This window comes from Eupeodes corollae, chromosome 1, assembly GCF_945859685.1.
Source record: "Eupeodes corollae chromosome 1, idEupCoro1.1, whole genome shotgun sequence".
Taxonomy (NCBI): domain Eukaryota; kingdom Metazoa; phylum Arthropoda; class Insecta; order Diptera; family Syrphidae; genus Eupeodes; species Eupeodes corollae.
Window position 1 is genome coordinate 68,083,502 of NC_079147.1, and position 23,536 is coordinate 68,107,037.

The window sequence follows — 23,536 nt, forward strand, 5'->3', positions numbered from 1 at the left end:
GTATCCGAGTAGGCCATTAAACTGAATAAATGTGTCCTGCTCCATCACGGCCATTTTAACCTCATCTAATCTAGGAAAAGGGTACCCGTGGAATGATGGTTAGTGCGTTGGACTGCCATGCCAGAAGACTTAGGTTAGACCCCTGCCTATGCCATATACATTTTTTCACGGGTACTCCAATTGACAAATTCTCCAAGAGTAATTCTTGTCATGAAAAAATGCTTTTTCAAAATTTGACGTTTGGAATCGGCTTAAAACTGTAGGTCCCCTCTATCCCTGACAACAGTACTCGCACAAATAAATGGTTGAGAGATGTAAGGCACTAGGCCATAGATCACAACGGACCATTGCGCCACCCAAATTAGATTTCGGTGTTCGTTGGTTTTGAATTCCTTAAAATTCCAACAACATTTAAGAACAGAGTGAGAGGTAAGGAATTCCACATTTTCGTAGTACGATTAAAGAACGAATATATGTATTTCACAGGACGACTAAAGTTGTTCTCAAAGGTAAACAATCAACTCTGTTCAAGAAACTTAAGTATATTACTGAAACACTAGTCCAGAGATGGAAGCTTTGAACGTTGTATATAAATGTTTTATAGATTGAAACTAGTTCAGAAGGAAGGACAAATATCTTGCATGGTTTTAATAAAATAAAGCATCTTGCATCATTTTTGGCAATACAGCGTTTGTGATTGTTCCATAAAATTTGATTATTGATACGTATTCCGAGAATATTGAAATGTTCAGCTTCATTGATGGAAATGGAACTTATATATTGGAATTTTAAAGTTTTAAGTTATAAACAGTTTCTTGTTTGGGTGAAGGTTGTAATTTAATGAGACTATCATATTTTGTGTCGTTATAGTTCCACAACTGAAAAGGAGTGATCTTAGTCTTGAAATGAGAATGGAAAGCTAACAGCATTATAGTCTACCAAATTTTGAATTTACAGAAAGGAGATCATTTTTAAAAATCAGGAAGAGAGTGGGGAAAAAACAGATCCCTGTTGCACCCCAAAACTTAGTTTTTGGTAAACAGACTTAAAACCATAAAAACGATCCAAAAAGTATTTCTTATTCCAATCTCTATTAGAGAGCTTGATGCCTAACCCTATCGAGTATTTTTTGAAATATTACATAAAACAATGTAAAGTTTTGTTCTACTTATTGGTGAGATGAACCGTGAGATCATTGGGATGGCATTAGTGTTTCAATTACGGTGGTAAAAAGTGACGCAAATATAATCGCTCGATGTTGATGCTTAGAAGTGCTACTTTTAATCCATACCTTTTAAAGTGTTTTCCATTAAAGGCTTAAGGTTGTAATAAAACAAATCTTATGTGAGATATCACTTAGGTTTTAATTAAGGTTGAAAGCTCTAATAGTGACATTAAGTGTGAAACATAACATTTTTAAACGGCACATTCATTTAAGAACGCATTCCAATGATCCAGTTTCCGATGCTTTTGGATTGTAAAACAAGGCTGAATTAGACCGATACCTTCGATTATGTTGTGTTTGAGGGCTGCAGTCATAGTTTGCAGCTTATTTACATAGATCAGGGATTTAAGAAAGCCCCACAAGACAAATTCCAAACAGGTCAAAGCACATGATCTTGTTGATTCTAGTAGCCTTAGTTACACGTCAGTAAGTTACGGTCCCTGCTAATTTTTAAGTGCTTAATCTCAGGGTCTTTTGTTACGGAACTTAGTTAGGAGTATATCTTTTATTATCTAATGCCACAAATTTGAAATTTTGAAAGGTGTTGAAATCCGTCTGATCTTGTTCCCATAAATATGAATTAGTGCCACAACCCGTTAAATTAAGGACATTTATTTTTCTTCATCATGAACGTTTTTCTTTTAACTTAAAATTGGGTTTGTTATCAAATTATTCTGTATGACGTGTCAAAGTTTTAGTTTCTTTTTGTTTTGTTTATTTTGTACGGTTTAAACTTTGTTTTTTGAAATTATATTTTGAAAATAATTTATACATTTTCAGCTTATTTCTGAACAAAGTAAAAATTTTTTGGGTTCTCAAAAACGAATATTTCTTCGAAGTAGGATTCAAATTTGAAACGAATACTTGAAAAAAAGTTTAACACTTTCATCAAAGGATACCGCTTTAGTAAAACCTTTTTGGTTTCATCAATTCTTATACAATTATTTTTGAAATACCATATAACCCTTTTCAAAAAACTACACAGGCAGTAAGCTTTAGTTAAATTAGTTAGGTTTTATTTTCTTTTCATCGAAAATCAGCGATCTAAGAATTGTCAGAAATTATTTATTAGGGACATTCCTTAAACCGATATCATTGTATGCTGTGATCAGACACAGCACATAAGTTGAAAGAGCTCTTAAAATTCTTAGAACTAGTAAAATATTTGTCGAACCATAGCAAGACTTCTCATTTTTATTGATGAAGCTGATGATGATAATGTCAAAAAGTGCAATGAACTATTTGGCATAAGGTTGATAGTTGGGTTGGTATTGATTGCTGCCCATATTACATGTAATAGATGAATGAATATGCCCTGCACTTGTCGACATGCTGTTCCTTGAACCTTAAATCACGAATAATACAACCTTTCATCTCAATCCTGGGCCATTAATTTCACTTCTTTTAGCCGGGCTAGGTACCTATTTATGTACATTTTTATATGCAGCAGTATAATATAGTAAGAACCGTACACCATTAACAGCAGTGTTCCTGCTGCACTGCACTGCAGGCAAAAAACTCTTAACATGGATGTGAAAATCTCCCTATTATACGACGACGACTTCGACTTCGACCTCTTCCAATTCCATTATACACCATGACATACCCTTACCGATATTATGGCTATCAGTTGAACAAGAAATTTACTGCAGACATGCTGATTTATCGATTCTCAATTCATTTGCTTTAGCCTTCTTGCTTTTAGTCCTTGCAAGCAAACTCACATATGTGATGATCGACCCCAACCTCAACATTGCTTCAACCCTCAAATCTCCAAACCCCAACAAAAACCCAAACTCAAACGCCCACGCCACAAATATAAATGTTCTTCATTATTTTCGTCTTCGGTTTTTGTTGAAGGTCTTTCTCAAAATCATATATCTACCTACTCGTAGAGACCACAACCTTTTTCGATAATTATAATTCACTATGCCAACACTCTATTGAATATGGAAGGAAGCTCATATAGCTCCAGAGCCTCAGCACCAGAAGCAAGCAGGAGGCCCAAGAACGAACACTTTGGCATGCTCGTAAACTAACATCAGGATATGGGAAAGGACGAAAACAATAATTATTATTCGCTTACCTGATCATCCGAATCAATAGTTTCGGGAATAATATCTGGATTCTTCTCATCACTCTCATTACCATCGATCTCCTTGCTGCCGGAGCTCTTATCACTTGGTCCTGGCGAACCATCTCTCGATGTGTTTTCGTTCGAAAGTGTTTTTCGTCGACGTCTGGAACTTTTGCAGGGTATTCTTAAGGCAACGACTACAGCAAAACCTGCCACCATTACTGCTAACGTCAGACCGATGGTTAATGATAACACGGGTGATAGTAGAAGGGCCGTATGTGGTTTTTCTGTAAGAAAAAAAAAAACAAACCAAGTGAAAACAAAACGAAAATAAGGATATGAATTTGACTTGAGATAAATGCGGTAAAGGATAAATTTATCTCCGTTAAAAGGAATTTCATCACTAAAGTTTCGAAAGTTATTTTTTATTCTAAAATAAATATGTCAGGAAAAACATTTGAATTGATTAACTTTTCCTCCAAAGTTTTAGGATTTTTGAAGTTAATGCACAAAGGTCACAGTGCCCCTAATAGCATAACTTGGTTAAAATATCACTTTATCGATAGATTTTGATATAATATAAATGGTTTACCAATAAGAAGTATCTTTTTAAATACCTATCCAGCTGTTTGGGCAACTGTCCCTTGTAGAACTGTCATTTTTGACACTTGACAAAAAAATAAGTCATTGCTTTTAATTGAACCGAAATATGCTTGAAGTTTTGAAAATTTACTACAAAAATGTTGACAATTTTGAAAGCACAGTAAACCATAACAAAAATGTTTGGTCGTGGTGAAAAGGACATTTAAAACCGTCAAAACTCGTGGAAATCGTTGTAAAATTTGAGCTTTTTTGACAATTCTGTCAAAAGCAACTGAAAGTGCTATTACTGGCAGCTCGTAGTGTGGAAAACAACAAATATTTATTGATCTTCGGCATTCCACAACCGAAATAACACCATATTTTGTCTCAATATATAGGTCGTAAGGTGTTTTACAGCTTCTATCATTAGCAACTTTGTATCTTAGCTAATTGTGTTTTTGAAATGTCAAGTTGACTTAAGATAATTGGATATATTCACTAACTGCTAATTTCAGTACCATTTTTCTGAATTTGTTTTGTTTTAAGAAATACCAAAACATTTAATCTTATGAGGGAAAAATTCGTTTAAGTTTAAGGTAAAATATCTTATGTCGACATACAATTTTATGTTGAATGAAATAAAAAAAAAACAAAGGTTATTCTACCTTCAATTTTTTTATAATTCTGTAAAAAGCATCCTAACTTGACTTAAGATGGTTTTGACCAAATTGTTGATTTCGTTAAAAGACTATTTTTTACAATATTTGTGTCCCTACTGAAAAAGATGACTTTAGGTCATTTACCTTATCAGACGAGAATTAATAAATATTAATATTAAAAAATAATGAGGACTTGTATGCACTCAAAGTAAGGAGAGGGGGGGGGGTACCAACCCCTTATCTTATGCAATTTAAAAAACTCACTAAAAATTAAATTTATGATTCAACTTTTACTTAACTTAACTTTTTTTATCCAGAAATTCACCTTTACCACAGACTCAGACTTATAATTACATATATATAGACACCAACATATGTAGACAGTGTCATTATGTATGTTTATAGGAACATGAACATACCTCTTTCCGATGTTAATTGCTTTTCGGGCATCCGTAGCATTGCCGCATTCATATTCGTTGGATCGGAACGTCCTTTTGAATTGAAGGCATACACTGAGAGTAAATAAACACTACCAGGTGTCAGAGCCGAAACCGAAAACTTTGGTACCGGAGAAGTTATGTTTGCTCTGATTTCCTGCAATGAAAAAGAAAAGAAAAACGAAATGGTTAAAGACTTTTCTCAAATTCAGTTTTACAAAAAAGCCACAAAAACGAAAAGACGTGTTTTATAATTCTTTTTAAAGTTTTATCTCATTTTCTCTGTGTCTCTGGTTTTGGATATGGAAGGTTTGAGTGAGTTTCATCTCTCGAATCCCAACTGAAAACAAGAAGTGTGTCTGTGACATATTATAAAGGGGCAGGATCCAGGAAGATTCCTTGCCTAGACACAAAAATTTCAACAGACACAAAAATGCATCACCTAATGTCACTGACATGTCAGAACTTTTAGTTGGCATTCGAGGTGGATGCATACTTATGCATATCCTTTTTGTATGTTTGCACGTTTGTGTAGCAATGTGAATTTAAAAATTTTGAATGAATATACGAATGATTGTTTGAAAGGACATACAGTTTGGAATATACAAGTATATGTACTTACATTTGAATGGGGTTCCCTCATTTCAAGCATAAACGATTGCGGTAGGCCACCATTGAAACCGTCAGTGCATTTGACAGTTAGTGATACCATTGATATGTTGGTTAGGGTACAGTTATGCACTTGGTCTGGTCGTCCTGTGTTAATAAAGACAATGTTAAATTAATGATGATTGTTATTTTATTTTTATTCTTTTAAAGTTATTTTATTGATGCATATACATATACAAATGTATGTTAATATTTATAATAATAAAAGTTAAAGGATATTCAATTCTAATTGCAGATAATGTCCTTTAAATATTAATATGATATCTATTAGTCCTCGATAAGAACTTGAACCGTTTTTTGAATTGAAATAAAACAAATCCACCAATACTGACTTTCATCGGGTTAGATCACTTTTTCAGTGAAGACTTTAAGTTAAACCCAAGTTAACTCAGGAAATTTCGCAAGTTTTTATGTGCGTTAGTATCTATAGCTAAATATATGTTGTGTCATAAGTAAGTCGTCAAGGCTTCAAGCCATTTCCAAGGCATGTTTTTTCTTGTAATTTTATTTTGTTTAATTTAAAATTAATATATTTGGTACTTATTATTCAACAAATATTAACCAATTTACAGACTAAATTCTAATAACAAAAATTTAACTAAATCTTTAAAAAAATGTTAAAAATTGTAAGTAATTTAAATTTTATTTTTTTGGGCACCTATGCATATTTAAAGCATAATAATCAAATAAGATTTAAATTGTAAGTAGGATTTTTTTTTTTATAATTAAGATAGGGATTGGAATTTTTGAGAATGATTTTTAGATCTTTGAGTCTCTGGAGAAAATAAAATAAGATTTTTTTTAACAAAATCTGAACCAAACATAGCGTTTTAGAAATTTAAGGGTTCTTAAAAAATCAAACTTGAGATTTTAACTGAACTTGAGGCAAAAGCTAAAACTTTTATTTAAATTTATTCGAACAGAACGCAAATATTTATAAAGAATTGCCATCATTGACATAGATTTATAAACTTTACAAGTTAAGAGACCTTGACATTTGAAACATCATTGAAAAGTCTTAAGGCACAGTTTATAAAAGTTACTAAAAAAAAGGTAGTAACAATGCATACAAAAAAAAGCTAAAATAAATCTTATTATACTTTTGTTTAAAAATATTGGCGTAGGTTAGGTTAGGTTATAGTGGCTGTCCAAGATGGAAACGGACACACTTAGCCCTGTTTAATGGCCTATTGTGATACCACATGAATCTTGAGGCTTCCTCCTTAGCTCAATGGAACCAGTTTGAGACCCTTACGAGACGTAAGAGGCTGATTGTACTGATATGATTTAGATCGTTAAAGAAGAATTCTCCTAGGTAATTCTTCCGTTTTCGAGCCAGAGCAGGGCATGTGCAGAGAATACGCCTAGTCTCGTGGCGTGCTTTCCTATTAGAAAGGGTCCGGTTATAACCCCTATTATCGAGCTTATATGCGATATGCTTCAAGATAGCAAGAACGCTTTAAATCTAGTGTTGGCCAGGTGTTTTTTGTGACTTGGCACGTGGAGATGTTGTTCCACCTGGTGCCTGCCCTCCTCGCAGCGTCTTGCATTAGCAACAGTTTACAAGTAGCGATTGGTATGCCAGTACTTGCCAAACGTGGTAGGATGGGCTGTACTGTACCGTTCCTGGCGAGTTCATCTGCCTTACAGTTACCTCTATGGCTCGGCACCCAGCATAGGTGAATATTAAACTGCTGCGCCATCTCCATTAGAGATGTTCGACAGTTATGGACTGTTATAGAGTTTGTAGAGACAGAGTCCAGAGATTTGATAGCGGCCTGGCTGTCAGAGAAAATACGGATATCAGATGTTGATATCACGTTTTCTTTGAGCCAAGACAAGACTTCCTTAATCGCCAAAAGTTCCGCCTGGAACACACTAGAATGATTGGGAAGGCGGAATGAGAGGTTTAATTTCTGTCGTTCAGAGTACACACCTCCACCAACCCCTTCTTTGGTTTTTGAGCCATCTGTGTAAAAATGGATTGACTCATCCTCCAGAATATCCTTTCCTCCCAAAAAGATCTGGTAGGTATAGAAATCTGGAAGTTTCTGTCGAATTGTAGTTGGGGGATGGTGTAGTCTGTGTGCTTTGGAATTGATTCTAAGTACCTTAGAATTACGGAGTGGCCAATGTTGTTGTTAGTCCACTGCGACGAAGCATTGAGGCGAATAGCAGATTTTGCAGCTATTTGTTTGCTAAATATGTCAAGAGGTGTAAGATAGAGCAAGGTGTCCAGTGCTGCAGACGGGGTCGTGCGAAGCGATCCGCTTATACATAGGCAGGCTGAACTTTGGACTTTATTTAACTTATCCCTGTTTATACCTTTCTCTAAAGCAGTCCACCATACTGCCACACCGTACGTTAAAATCGCTCTGATTACCGATGTGTATAGCCAATGCGTGATTCTGGGCTATAAACCCCATTTATTACCAATAGCTTTTTTGCAAGAAAAGAGATCTACAGTAGCTTTTTTGACTCTTTCCTGTTCGTTATGTTTCCAATTTAGTTTTTTGTCTAAGACAAGACCTGGGTATTTGGCCTCGTCTGAGAATTTTAATTGGATTCCTTTAATGTAAGGAGAGTTGACAAACGGAATTTTGTATCTCCTCGAAAATAAGACCAGATCGGTTTTGTGTGGGTTAACACCCAGTCCACACCGATCAGCCCAAAGTATTAGTCTGTCCAAGGCATTTTGTAAGAGTTCTTTTAGGATATTAAGATGCTTTCCTGAAACTGCTATAGCAACGTCGTCCGCATAGGCTATCACTCTGAAACCCTCCGCATCCAGACTGGTTAGGATTTCATTCACCACTAGGTTCTAGAGGAGAGGGGATAGAACACCACCTTGCGGTGTCCCTCTACTAACGAATCGTCTGCTAGAAGAGTTGCCCAGTTTTGAGTTAATTATTCTGCTAGTAAGCATGAAATGAACTAACTCCCGAAGCAAACTCTCTACATTTAGAGATGTCAAAGGCATCTTCGATGTCAACATTTTTAACAATTGTTGTTGTTCTTTTAAATTTACAGGCACTCAAGGAAAGAGATTAAAGGGGTGATACCGTTAAGCGTTGGTCTTAAAATTCTGAAAATTAACATGGACGGAAAAACAGAGTTCGGTATAGCATTCCACATTCCGGTTGAGTAATTAAAAAAATAATCTCCACACTGAATAGTACGTTCGAAATTAAGCTCAAGGGTAAACTGGTGAGCAGTCTTGGATGTTCCAGTATGACGGCTGAATTGTTTGAGGGAAAAATGCAACTGGATATTTTAACAGAACATTGGTTGTTAAAATACCTATAAAACAAAGAAAGGCATAAAACATTGCCGAGGTGTTCGAGTGATGTAAATTTTCTGGTAATATTTCTATTGGCTATCATTTTCAAAGCTCTTTTTTGAAAATTCTATAACGGGTGCTCTGTGGTACACATACCGAGTACTGAAAATTGATTAGTTTCCAAGATGCAAGTGCGGCTCATGGGAAGGGGCATCGGGGTAGATTCCGCTTCCCTGGGGAATACCAGCATTTATTTTATGAAGTTTAGACTTAAATAATACAATACAACTTGTATGAAACGGTTAGAAATATAGTTTCTAACACAGCAAAGAAGAGATTCATCAATACCAAAAGCACGTATTTTCAATAAGAGAGCTTGGTGCTGAACTTTATGAAATGTCTTTGAAATATCAAGTGTAAAAATCTTACTTTCTTCAAACCGATGTTAAGATTTGTTCCACTGTTCGGTAGATAAACCATGAGATAGTCAGTGGACCTATTGCTAAGAAAGACATACTGACAGTCATTAAGAAGCTTTCGTTAATCGATATATTTCTTAAAGTCATTATTAATCAGTGTGTCCATGACTTTGAAAAGAAGTGAGGGAAGTGCTATTGGACAATAGTTGGAGGGGAAAGAGGATTCGCCTTTTTTAGGGACGTGTCAACCAAATGGTGTTTTTTTTCTGGACATGAAAAATAGCGGGGATACTATCTTTTAGTACTCTTGCAACTGAAGAAGTTCGCAAGCAGATTAGTCCCACAACTCATTGCACTCTCTGATAGCGTCGAATTAACAGCAAACTGTTTTGCAAGTTAAAATTGGTTTTATCAATCGAGTATACATTAGGAGTTTCATTGCGAACGAGCGTTGGAACCAAGGGTGACATGGTGTTTCGTACGTTTTTTACAAATGAACACCAATTTGTACGTCCTTTGAGTTAGTAATGATATTTTGTGTCTTAATTTCTGGTCATGCAAACATTTGGTTCGTCAAATATGACCGTAACATGTCTTTCTAGCTTATTTGATACTATTCTGGTTTTCGTCAGAGGGGTTGGCTTTATAACAACAGAAAGTCACACCTTTGATCTTTATAACCTCTTTACAGGTCGAATCAAACCATGAGCTCACTTTGAGTTTAATAGATTTTATCCTATTCGGGATAAAATTTGTCATTCCCCAAAGAATACAAATTTGTAACCATGGGACATATCAGTACCGTATAAGTACCTTCAACAAATTTTAAACCACGGTTTTGAGAAGAAAACATACAGCTTTGATAAGTATATCCGGTCAAGCTTTTTTGTAATCACATGTAGTTATTTCTTTATCCTAGACGTTGATGGACGATATGTTGCAATTGATTCTGGTATTAAAATAATGAAGCATTTTTTTGGAGATGAGTTTGAAACATTCAGGTAATATTTTGAAAAAAAAAAATATATATTTGTTTTGGACAGAGGGCTAAGAGACTTAATCCGCACACCTTGAATAGGAAATTTGTTGCTGAACCTATAACTAGCAAGTAATTTTGAACGTGCAGAGATAATTGCTAATAAGTTTAATCCACCACTTTAAGACAATTTTGACGCGAACGTTCTTTTAGAACTAGTTCTAAATTGTTTGAATACTACTAGTTATTTAGGTGCCTTTATTATAAAAAAAAATAATGTTTAGCCGCATCGTTGGAAATATCCCGAGTTTAATAATCTTTGCTAACATTTAGAAAACCAGAAGACTCACACAGTTAAAGTCTGCGAAGATCGCATGAGAATTTCCTTTTCTGCCGTCAAGCTTATTGAAGTCAACAATAACTTCTTATTGCAAGGCACAATGTAAAAGCTTACTATTTTAACTGCCTTGTTGGAATAAGGAGTTGTTGCGCTCATGGCGATCATTTTATGGTATTTGAGCTATGCAAGACACAAGGGAACAATGAGCATATCACCAGTTATGTTTCGGGATAGTGTTTTAACGAAACGAAGATTATTCTTTGTAATATTATTTTGTTTTTTGTTTTGATGCTTTAAGGAAAAAATAGAAGATACCTCAAAAATTAAATGAAAAAATGGATAAGCTGTGGAACATATTTTTTGTTTAATTAACTTCCCATAGAAAAATATTGTAATGGATCCGATTAATCAAATTGAAAATTTTGACATTTCTCGACGTTTCAAGGTAACTAGAATCGAAGTAAAAGATTTTTAGAAAGATGTCTATGGGTGCATGTGTACGTACATTCGTACGTCCGTACGTTCGCGACGTTTTTTTCGTCGTCCATAGCTCAAGAACCAGTAGAGATATCGACTTCAAATAAATTTAAGTATACAGAAAATAAAGCAGAAAGATGCAGAAATGGCCTTCAAGAAAATTGCGTGGGTGGTTTTTTTTTACCATAGCAGTTTGAAAAAAGGTGAACATTTTGGTTAAATTTAAATATCTTACGAACCAAAAACGCTTGAGACTTGAATTAAATTTTATATAATATATTGTTACGTGATATCAAAGAAATATTTTTTTTGAAAAAAAAATCCATTTAACGGTTTTTTTTATAAATCAAAAAAACTGAAAAAAAAATGTGTCACCTACAAAATTTTACTACTGAAATATGATTTCATCTCCAAAACAATTTTGTTTAACGAAGAATAATGTTTTTGACATCTGACATTTTTTATAAAAAATAAAAATATAAAAAAACATTACTCAAAGTTGGTAAAAAATTGAATATCGAATCAAATATCTTTTCAAAAATTTTAAATAATAGCTTCTTACTAATTTTTACTTATAAGAAATATTGTTTTGAACATTAAAAACCTAAAAATAAATTAATTAAGGTTGGTAAAAATTGATTTTCGACTCAAATATCTTTTCAAAACTTTGAGATATTAGCTTTAAACTAATTTAACTTATAAGAAATATTGTTTTATAACATTGGTACAAATTTTGAGAAAAATCGAATAAAAAATTTTTTTTACAAAAAATTAAAACCGAAAAAATGTATCAAATTTGATAAAAATTGATTTTCGACTGAAATATATTTTCAAAAATTAAAGATATTGGCTTTAAACTACTTTTATCTTTCAAAAAATATTATTGTTAACATTCAGTCAAAATTTGAAAAAAATCGAATTGACAGTTTTTATACAAAAAATTAAAAACCTAAAAAAAAACTAACAAAAGTTGGTAAAAATTGATTTTCGACTCAAATATCTTTTCAAAAATTTGAAATATTGGCTTCAAACTATCTTATAAGAAATATTGTTTTTAACATTTTACAAAAATAAAACTCTAAAAAAAAAAAAAACAATACTAAAACTTAGTAAAAATTTACATTCGACTTAAATAGCTTTTCAAAAATTAAAAATATTGGCTTCAAACTTGTTTTATTTCACAGAAAATATTGTTTTCGATATTCAGTAATTTTTATATAAAAATCCAACAGTCCGTTTTTTCATAAAAAAATAAAATCTACAAAAAATAGTTTGCAAATTTGGTAAAAACTGATACGAGTACGTATAGACAAACTTTTAAGCAAGACAAATCGACAGACGGGATGGGAAATTATCAGTGTGGGTTCCATCCCAGCCTTTTTTTTTTGTATAATAAGCGCAAACTCAAGGGGATATTACTACACTTACTATGTAGACACAGTAAGAGCAATAGAAAAGGGAAAGAGGGGTTGAAAGGAGTTGGTGCACATTGGTTTTTAGTTTTTGAATATTGCAATTGCTGGGAAAGACAGATTGTGGTAAAAAATTCCAAATTCGCGTAGTACGGCTAAAGAAAGAGTCTCTGTATTTGAAAGTACGACCGAAGTTGGAAATAGCATAAACCATTAAAATAATGGTAACGGAGAGTGAGACAAGAAACGTTTTGACGATTTTCAAGCGACGTAAATGATCTTAAGATAGTAATATCATCAATCAATCTAAATGCTCTACATTCAATACTGTCCAAGAGGCTTAGTTAGTAGCAGGGACACCAACCCAGATATGTGAGTTCTCACAAGCATTGGACGTATGTATATAAGATAACAGCCAGATCAGAGGAGGAGAAAAGCATCGCCTTAGAAAACCCAAACATCTTGCGGAATTTTTGGTGACATCGCGTAGTTAATCGAGACGTAAGTGCAATCGGCCATTTATTAGAGGGTGAGGAACATTCGCCTTTTTTGCGAAAAGGCTGGTAAAATGCAGTTTTCCATCCGCTCTGAACAACACCTGAGGAGTAGGACAGATGAAAAAGCTTTCGCAGTGGTTTTCCCAGCGTTTAAGAACACCTCTTCAAAACAATAGCGGTGATACCATCCGGACCAGCAGATTTATGTGTGTAAGGATCTTTTAGTTCTCTGGCAACAGTACAAGTGCAAAAAAAGATTGGCCCCATAGAATTACTAACGCGCTTGATGACAGTTCGATTGCCTTTAAAACAACGGAAACTTACGTTCTGTATAGATCGCATTGAACTTTGCGTTTTCCTTAGGTCTGATGCTTTTAAACCTATTCGGGATAAAAGTTTTCATTTCCAGGAGAATCAAACAAATTAGAAAACATTTTTAATTCTCCAGATATAAGAAAAAACAGTGTTTTAAAAAGTGAAATTGAATTAAAAAGAGTTTATTAATTATTGTGTAAATTCTAGAATTAGTTTGAATAATTTCATTCATTTTCGAAGCATTCAAAATCATGCAATACGGTTAAGTTAAGCTTCTGGGATTACACGACATAAAGTGAGTTGACATTTTTATTTTTCAATGCCATTTTTTTTTATTTGTTAATTAAAAATTCTTGAATTGTTACCAAATTATTGATAGGATCACTTCGACAAATCATCGTAATCTCAATCCCTATTATTCAAGTAACATCATTGATAGACATTAATTATATGAGCTCTATACAACTTAATAGGACTTGGTATCACCTTACAATCTATAATTTAATTGAATTCGTCAGCGTTACTGGTTCGTGAGAAATTTTGGGTAGACTAAAATGTTTTTTAAGTTGCAATGGTAAAAACAATCCAACCTTTCAATTTTTTGAGAATACTTTCTGCATTTTTCTTATCCTTATGCTGGTTCTTGACGTTCATATAAACGTACATACATATACGTACTCACAGACATTTCTCTACAAATCTTTTTTTAATACTTTAGGGACCTTGAAACGTCGAGAAATTTCAAAATGTTTAATTCAGCAAATCGAACAGATTTAAAATGTCTGAAGTTTAAAAAAAAAATTACACTTAAAAAAAAATCCTTTAGCCATTATAGCTTTTGAATTGTTAAGAAAAATATGTGCACATTTTAATTTTCCAAACACAATTGGTGCTTATTTCCAAAAATAGTTATACAATTTTTCTAAAAAAATTCGTTGTATTAAAGGATTCTAAATGTAGTGCTATTTTTATTCAAATAAAAATTTTGAGTTGTTTTTTGTTTGGTTCTTAAGAATTGTAAAACTAGAAAAAGTGTCCCGAAGTTACAAAGGTTAGCACCAAAATATATGTATATATGCATCTCCTTGAAAACATGGATTTCGATTAGAGGGACATTGAAATATCGGAATTATCTAAATATATAATTCAAAAGCATATTACTCCTGAAGCAGTTATATTTATTTGAATTAAAAAAAAAACTTATTTGAAAAACTTATTCAAAAAAATATAACTTCCATAGAAAATATTTGACTAACACTTTGATTTAAGATACTTATGCAATCATATGTTTCATATTTTTAAATTAGAAAATACTTAAGCAATTGATATGGTGATAATTCGACGATACAATATTTCAATAATAAAGAAACACTTTCGAAGTTGATTTTCCAAACCTTGCACAAGGATTAATTATTTTATCTGTTTCCAAAATGCGAACCACTTTTCAAGTGTATGAAATTAAAATAATAAAATAACTACACTTGGGCGTACACGTAACTTTAATATTTCTTTGAATTTATTACAAATATTTTCCCATTTTCCAAAAATATAAAATTCTTATCTTTGAACCTTTAAGTTCTATCTTCATGAACTTAATTTGATGATAACATAGTAAACGTTTGATCATATTAACTTACCTGCTGCAATAATATGAAACACACATGGCACTCTTTGACGTCCAATTTTATTTGAAGCCACACACAGCAGGGTGCCGTAATCAAGCTCAGTGATTGGAGTATAGGTCACTATAGATGAAGTTCCTGTTCATATAAAAATATAGACCAAACAAAAGGAAAATTAAAAACAGTTGCATACCTGCATCAGTAACATAGTATCTAGGTTTACATTTATGAAAGATTGCAGGTGAAAATGCAATTAATCTACAAAGGAGATCTCCTTGAATTTCATAACAAAATCAAAAACCCCCCTCTTTACCTTTATACTCGTTCATACATGTGTATATTTTCTAAAATATACAAATACAAAAAAATATGTTTTGTTTTTTATGATATAGCTACCTAGTTTTCCAAGAGGAGAGTAAATGAAGGTATAGATTCTAATAACACAACTCGAGTCGAGTCGAGTCGAGAACTGGACTGGCTTAAGGCTGCTGCATAGATTTTACAGATTTTAATTAAGATCCATGTCAGATTACACTCGGAAAGTTTGTTTGCATGGAAAACGTATCGTAAACTGAATGATGCAAGAGTTTTGAGCTTTGCCGTGAGTCGATTCGAGTCAAGTCGAGTGAGCCGGAGCCCCCATCCGATTTATGGACGTAGAAAGGTCGGTTTGTGTGTTTAATATAAAAAAAAAAACTGAAAGCAACTTCCTATCTTGACGTATATTTCTAGAGTGACTACGAGTAGGTTGGCTTTAACATTCCGGCTGGCATTGGGTTTTTATTATTTTTTTTGTTTTATTATTATTATTTTGCTTTTTTTCTCATTTATGTTTTGATTTTAAATATTATGATGAAGAAGTAGATAGCAGCTTCAGAGATCCAGTTTCAGTTACCAGAATCAGCTTCAACAGCTACTGTGGGACTGTGAAACTGTGGGGCATTCGGCCAAGGCTATACAATCAGAAGTGGAACACACATATAACCTACAACCACCCCGCGATTGTATAAAAATTAACAAGCCAAATGAATAAAACACTGAAGTTGCGGAGAAGAGCATAAACCCGAACAAACAAAATGATGGCTTTTGTCTATGGAGATGTACATCTATGTATATCCTTCTGTATCTTTATCTGTATCTTTATATAGTCATATCGCTGTTATATTATAAAGAATATAAATATAGCTGGAAGCCTAATTTCATTCGTTTGCTTCATATTATTTCCCGAGATATGAAATTGAGATTTTGACCTCAATACTTTGGTTTTGCAATTTCGAAGATAGCTATCAACTTTGCGAAATCCGAATTGCAACGACCAACCGACAGACCGACCAAGTCAAACCAAACCAAACGAAACCAAAGCAACGATGACCGATATGAATTTTTCACTTCTTTTATGATGTTTTTGAGCTTGGTGTTGTTTTTATTCTTTTCTTGAAATTAAATTCAAAATTCTTTTTGGCAGAAATAAATATTATTTTGCATGAATGTTTTTAAAAGGTTACTTCAGTTATGAGTAAACAAAATGTTGAACAATTAAAAAACAAAACTGTCTACCGAAAAATTTAGCAACACCAACAATAACATAGGTCAACCTTAGTTAATTTTAATTTTTTCCAATAAGCAGGTCGACAAGTATTAACAAAATTATTTGAAATATCATTGATAAATAAGTAAAAAAGCAGGGGTCCATAATGACTTCCTTGTGGTACAACGGAAATTACAGCAACCACGTTCTAAATAAAGTTGTTAATTTGGACATGTTTAATCAAACCGTCCAGGCATAAGATACCATTTTTTAAAATAAAGAATCAAAGCCTTATTCATGAAGCTTTGAAGAAATAATCCTCCTTAATATTTTTGAAAAATAATTGATATCGTTCTCCAAGAGCACCCAATACATAACAATTCATAAATGCTTATAATAGTAACATTGGGCCGGGTTGATAATTTGGTGGAATTTTATGCGTTGCTAATGGGAAATAGAAATAATCGAAAACTTATGTTCTTAGGTCTGGTTATGAAGGCTCTTGTCCTTGGAGTTATATCAGGGATGTGGTCCTTCAGATTGAAGGTCGTGCGTCAGTGTGACTTCTCGATAACACGTAAAGAAAAACCAGTTGCGAAACACCAACAAACCTCAGATACGGATGGATTTACTGTTGACAACCTACGCAAATAATTTAAAGACAACCAATTTCAGGATGCAAGTGTAATATTAGGTGCCTTAATAGACCACGTTCAGTTGAAGAACTAGTAGAGGCCCTAAACTGCTATAAAGCAGGCATCACGCCATGCAAGAAAAGGCGATGGGATGGGTCGGGCAAAAAAAAGATACAACATTGTGATATTTACTCGTACTATGGTGACTGTTACGAAGAAACCAAAAACGCGTATTTAGATGCGGCTTTGTCATTGGAGCCGGACGAAGGCAACAAGTTTTAACCTATACGTGCATCAACGAGCGCCTTATGGCCATTCACATTAAATTTTAATTAGACTACATAAGCCTATTACGCGCACATGCCCCTAAGGAAAAGGATAACAACACTAAAGATATGAGCAGTGTCTTGGCTACAATATTAAAATTCTCCTGCCCAATTTTAATGCCAAACTAGGAAGAAATGGGGGAATAATAAGGAAATACAGCCTGCTCGACAACACAACCGATAACGTTTTCAGGCTCATTGATTTGCTGCGAAGCGTTACGTCATGGTAAGCAGTACGCGTTTTCCACTCCTTAATATCCATAAAGGAACTTAAGAGCTTTCCAGATCAATCTACCGACAACCAGATTGACTATATTGCGATTGATGCTAGACACACTTCCAGCATAGCGGATGTCCAAACCTTCGGATAAGCTAACATCGACTCAGACTACTACCTTGTTGAAGCCAAGGTAGCACTATTAATGCTAGAAGAAGATACAACGTTGAACTCTACAATCGCAAGAGATCACCAAATCCTTCCTCGACAGAGTCACAAGTAACTTCTTTCAAAGTTCTCTGCCGCCAAAACAATATCGAGAGCTAGTGGCAACATTGCCAAGAAGCAATCAATCTGTTTCAAGTAGCCACCAACAATAAACCTCTGGTTTGATGAGAAATGTCGACGGGTAAATGAAGCCAAACAACAGGCAAGCAAAGCGGCGGCGCTGCAGGGATAGCGACTCATGAGCTCTATGAGCAGAAGAAGAGAGAGAATTACCGACATCTCAGAAGGAAAAGGAGAGAGCATGAGCAGCATGCGGTTGAAGATGTTAAGCGGTTCAAAAGCAGGAATAAAGGTTGAAAGTTTTTTGAGCAGGTGAAATTGTTGCAGAAATTTTATTTCCAAAACAAAAACACACTTTTCTAGAACTGTCACTTTCCTCCGTGAGAGCGGGACGACCGTGGTTTACCAACTATCGGTTCTCTCATTCAGTGTGGTGGCGAAAACCATTTTTTTCTTTAACAGGTAGCATTGGTTGATGGAATGGTTTCCCTGAAAGTGAAACCAAACCAGATGGACGGTCTGGTGAATGGGTGCAGATAAGTTGCATGAAGGAATGGCTAAAAGGCCCAATCTAAAATTTCAATAATATAAAAGTAATAATTTGTATAAAATTATATTTTACTTAAGTTATTAAATTGTAACTTGAATTAATGTAACTTAAACTATTTTTATGGACGTATGGACTTTTAATTTTCAAACAACTTAATTCAAGATGAACCCTATTTCAAGTTTAGTTACAAATCCCGAACGTAAAATCATTTTCCCTTCTTTTTTTAAGAATTGATCGTAAAGTTTTGACAAGAAGCAAGTTTTTCGCGGCTTTTTTATGTTTCTTAACTTTTGTCCGAATCGAGATGGAAAATGGGGTGGCTGAACGCAGCTTCTGGAATCGTCGTGACCTGGAAGTGATTCCAGCCGGCGGCGAATTCCAGGATGACTTGCATTTAGCTGTGAGAGAAGAGCGAGCAAGCGGGATCGCGAGAATCTCATCACAAGTTGAGTTAAACTAGCCGATCTCCGATTGGCTGTTGATAAAGTGATTGAGATCCGCCAATCCACATTGGCCGAAAGCTGAAAATGGCGGGAGTTAAGAAAAGAAGAGACTTTACAGATCGAAGAATCTGGAAGTCAATTCTTTTCTAGTAGTCGAAGTGAGAGGATCAAGGGTTGAGAATCATAGAAGACAAAAAAAAAAGAAAAAGATAATTTAAGTGGAAAAAAGTTAACTAATTTAAAAAAAAAGTTAGAAGAAAACCAAAATTTTAATAAAAGGAATTAAGTAAAGACTGGTTCGGAATTTGTAGCTGAAGGAACAAGATAAGTACAAATTGATTGTAAATATTTTCTTTGCGAATCACAATTTCTTTTGTGGGAATAGAGACATTAACGGTCCATCGTCCAATTGTTATTTAACCATTTTTGTAATCTTTATAATTACCGAAAAGATCCTGAGTTTTCACCCTGCGAAGTAAGGTTTCTCAGGCACCTTAAAAATAAACATTTTTGATTGTGATAAAATTATTTTTACTGTATTTCTTTTTTTTTGTGATTTGAGTTTGATTTGGTTCGAATTTAAATTTTCTGATATCAAATGATAATATCAAAATCGCTACCAACTTAATCAATCAACCTTTCGATTAATTAAATTGTGCATTGAACTCACCCCTCACTGAGCTCGTCGTAGTGGTAGCACTTAATTTGCTGCTTGTTGCAATTTTTGCCGTGTTCGCCTTTTCGCCGCTCTTGTTTGACAGTTCGGCATAAATTAAACATTTATAATTTCGCGGTCTTTTAAAATCGTATTCTTGTGTCATCTTTTCCTTTTTTTCCCCTTTTTTTTAAATTATAATAATATTATTAAGTGTTGGGCAATTAAAATTGCAACAAAATGAAGTTCGCCAGTAAATAAACCTCAGACTGCAAAGGCGAAAATGGAAATACCACTTTCACAGGCAAAGCTGAGACTTCAGAAGGACTACTTCTGCAGACGGTATAAAAGCGAATACGAACCGAAATTCACTGTCAGGCAGAATGTTCCATTTAATATAGATAACGAAAACCAAGAATCCCGTCTTCCTGACTTTGACGAAGTAAAGATTCCCATATCTAAGCTGAAGTCTAGCAAAGTCGCTGGAGTAGATGGCTTAATCCCGATCTCTTCAAATCATCTGGAGATAGTTTTGTTATAAGCCTGCAACAACTTATCTGTATGATATGGTCAGAAAAAAAGCATGCCCATGAATGGAACTTTAGTATTGTTTGCCTTAAATCCCTTACAAAATCTTTTCTGCCGTAATCTGTGAACTTCTAAAGCCCATCAACAAAAAAATGATAAATCTTTACCAGTGTGTTATTAGACCAATAAAGTCCACAGTCGATCAAATATTCACATTACGGAAGATCCCAAAAATAAAAACTAAGAATATCAATCGACGCCCACCACCAATTTATTGATTTCAAGGCTGTTTACGACGGCATCTACACGGACGAGATGTATAGATCCAAATCTAGTTTTGGCGTCCCTGCCAAACTCGTGCGTTTCTGCATGATTTATCTAACATCGTCCTTGAAAGAATAGTACAGATCTCAAACGTCAATACAAGAGAACCTATTTTTCAAAAATCTGTCCAATTTCTAAAATACATGACATTATTGGAAGAATCTAGCTAAGGACAGAGCTATTGACTAGTTGGAGAAGTAACCATTTTTAATGTTTGAATGTATTGAAACAAGGGTAATAAGTAAGTAATGAAGTTTCATTTTATAGAACATGACAATCCTTAGTCTTAGAAACACGTGAATTGACAAACGTAGTACACTTAAAACAGATAGCCCTTTCCAATTTTATAACTGCTCTGAACAAATAAATTAAATGGATCTGGCTAAAAGTGAGTATTCACAATATGTGTTTTTTTCAGAAATGTTTTTACATTTTTGATTTAATTTTATTTTCAATGTTCAAATATGTTACAGAATTAATTAATTGAACGATTTCTTGGCTCTTGAAAATTAAAAGTTAGAAAAAGTATCGAAAGAATACAATTTAATTGAATTTTATTTAAAAGAGTTCATCAACAAAAAAAAAATAAAAAAAGCATTAAAACTTTCTGACACAAAATGGTTAGTTCTTTTCGAATTCAAATTGACAAGTTTACTGTCAAGAACTATGTCAGACAATCTATTCATGTAAAGGCGATTGAATTTTCTAAGAAAAAACCACTAAACGAAAATGGATTGTCCTTTACTGGATATGTATCAACCTATTGATCAATTTAAGAGTCAATTTGTTTCAAAACGAAACATTCATTTTTTGTTACAATTTCATTATGTAAATCATAGTCGACACCTTACCCTTTCCTGAGACTGATAGTGTTACAAAAAATAACCATTTTTATCAAATTTTCCACACCATTAAATAAATACAAATCCCACTTTTGTTTCCATTTCTATTCAACTTCCCCAATTTATCACACATCCTTCCAATAATTCGAATTTTTGTCAATCAATCGCCATCAATTTGCTTCCAACGAAAACAACAACATCAAAAAAGTCCCCAAAAAAAAAAGACAACACTCTGATGCTGATAAAATTCACCTTCACAATATTGTCAAAATAACAAAAACAACAAAAATACCTACAAGGACGAAAAATTTGTATTGTTAGACATAGTGAGTGATAGTGCGGGTGAATGTATGGAGTGGTGAAATATAAGGGGGTTGTTATATCTAGAAGGGGTTGACAGAGTATAAAAGTATAGAAAACACTTTTCCAACTCACCTGATCTCGTTATGTGATTGGTGGCAACATCAATGCTTTCGGCTGAATTATTGAACGTCCAATTGAATTCAACATCGGGTGGATTTGCATCGACAGTGCATTTAATTTTCGCATCCTCCTGCTTTGCTACTCCATAGATCCGGGGCTGATTTGGCATGCATGTTGGCGCATCTGTCGTTCGTAATTCATCGTTCGTCGTTGGTCGTTGTGTGTTCGTAATTCAAAGCGGATATCCGAGAGATTTGTTTCCGAATCGATTTTGTACGTGAGAGTGTACGGAAAATTCCCCCCAATCGAATCAAATCGAAGCCAATAAAACAGCAACAAAAAAAGAAGTTCAAAATCGAAAAAATGAAAATGAAATAGAAAAAAAGTTATTTAAATTCAAATGAAGTACACACAAGGACTCTTTTTTATATATATATGTATGTCCCATTGCCTTAAATGGCACAAGAGATACGAGTACTAAACTTACATAGAATATTTAACATAAATGGCGGACTCTTGCCATCGCCTTCAGCATTATAGCCCACACACGAGTAATTGCCGGCCGTTGCCCTCGAAACACCTTGCAGCACCAACGAGTGATTACTTATAATTACACCTTGTGATATATTATGTGGCAAAGGACGACTCTGTATGTTGCAACAACAAAAAATAACATTCATTTTATACACCATCACCATCAGCATCATCATTGCAGCAGCATAGCAGCAAAGCAACAGCAACACCATAACCATTTTATAGCCCCCAGGACCACCAAGAAGATGCCAGACACCATCACGTTGAAGAAAAATTATGATAAAAAAAGAAAAACGCAAGAACGAAAGAAAGAAAGAAGCAAAAGACAGCAATAAATAAAAAAGGATAATAGTTGTGGAGAATTAATATTTTTAATTAAATTTTTCGTTGAAATTTTAATTGCACTCTTTTTAGTTTTTTCTTTTCATTTCCTTTTCTATGTATTTAAATGTATGTGTATGGTTATACTTACATCTTCACACACACACACACACACATACATAAATATAAATAATTATTTTCTTATTTTTTCTTTTTTGGTGTTGGTGCACATAATAAATATAATAATTGCTAAACAGGAAAACAGGGTTACGAAGACTCTGCATGATGAGTTTTTGTTATTTAAGAAGGACGATGATGGAGGAGGGGGTGGCAGATGGGAGGTTATGTGAAATTACACGTACTTTATTCATTATCTTTTTTGCGGATGCCAAAATGCACTGCTGTCAAATAATTTCAATTTTTGTTCCTTACTACACCGTCATTGGCATGAGGAAATTATTTATTTTTTATTTGTGGTAGTTTTGTATTCTGTCTTTGTGTGTCAATTTTTAATTAAATTATTTATTTTATCGATATGTTGGTTAGTCTAACTGAAGTTTCAGTACCAACAGGCCAAACGTAGATTTCACTATCAAACTGCTACAAATAATATTTGAAAATTTTAAAGTTCATTTATTTTAGCTGAACTTAAAAAAAAGGATAAATTAATTTGGCCGACTTTTTATGTTATGGCAAACATATTGATTTTGAATTAAAAAAAAGAACGATTTATTATAGTGCTAGGTTTTTCAACTTATTCGCAACCATTGGCATATCTACGAGAAATAGTTTGGGCTGTGGATGGAGGGTGCTGCATTTTTCATTTTTCCAGATTTGGCATTTGAATGTGACATGTAAAAATTTAATTTTGGTTCAGTTAGTCAAATACACGGTTAATTTATGTTTTTATTTAGAAAAACAAGAATTCATAAGTT

The 23,536-nt window shown here is 33.7% G+C and overlaps 1 protein-coding gene across 1 annotated transcript in view; it reads right to left on the reverse strand.

Annotated features, from left to right (window-relative positions):
- The window catches only part of LOC129940050 (uncharacterized), a 77,965-nt gene extending 55,467 nt beyond the window's left edge, over positions 1–22,498 (reverse strand). The window contains exons 1-7 of the mRNA XM_056048278.1: positions 22,442–22,498; positions 22,234–22,393; positions 21,759–21,929; positions 15,003–15,125; positions 5,603–5,736; positions 4,963–5,137; positions 3,312–3,589 (exon numbers count right to left, since the gene is read on the reverse strand). Coding sequence (XP_055904253.1) covers positions 3,312–3,589; positions 4,963–5,137; positions 5,603–5,736; positions 15,003–15,125; positions 21,759–21,929; positions 22,234–22,393; positions 22,442–22,498 — 1,098 coding nt within the window. The remainder of the gene's footprint in view (positions 1–3,311; positions 3,590–4,962; positions 5,138–5,602; positions 5,737–15,002; positions 15,126–21,758; positions 21,930–22,233; positions 22,394–22,441) is intronic.
- Positions 22,499–23,536: the final 1,038 nt, after the last annotated feature.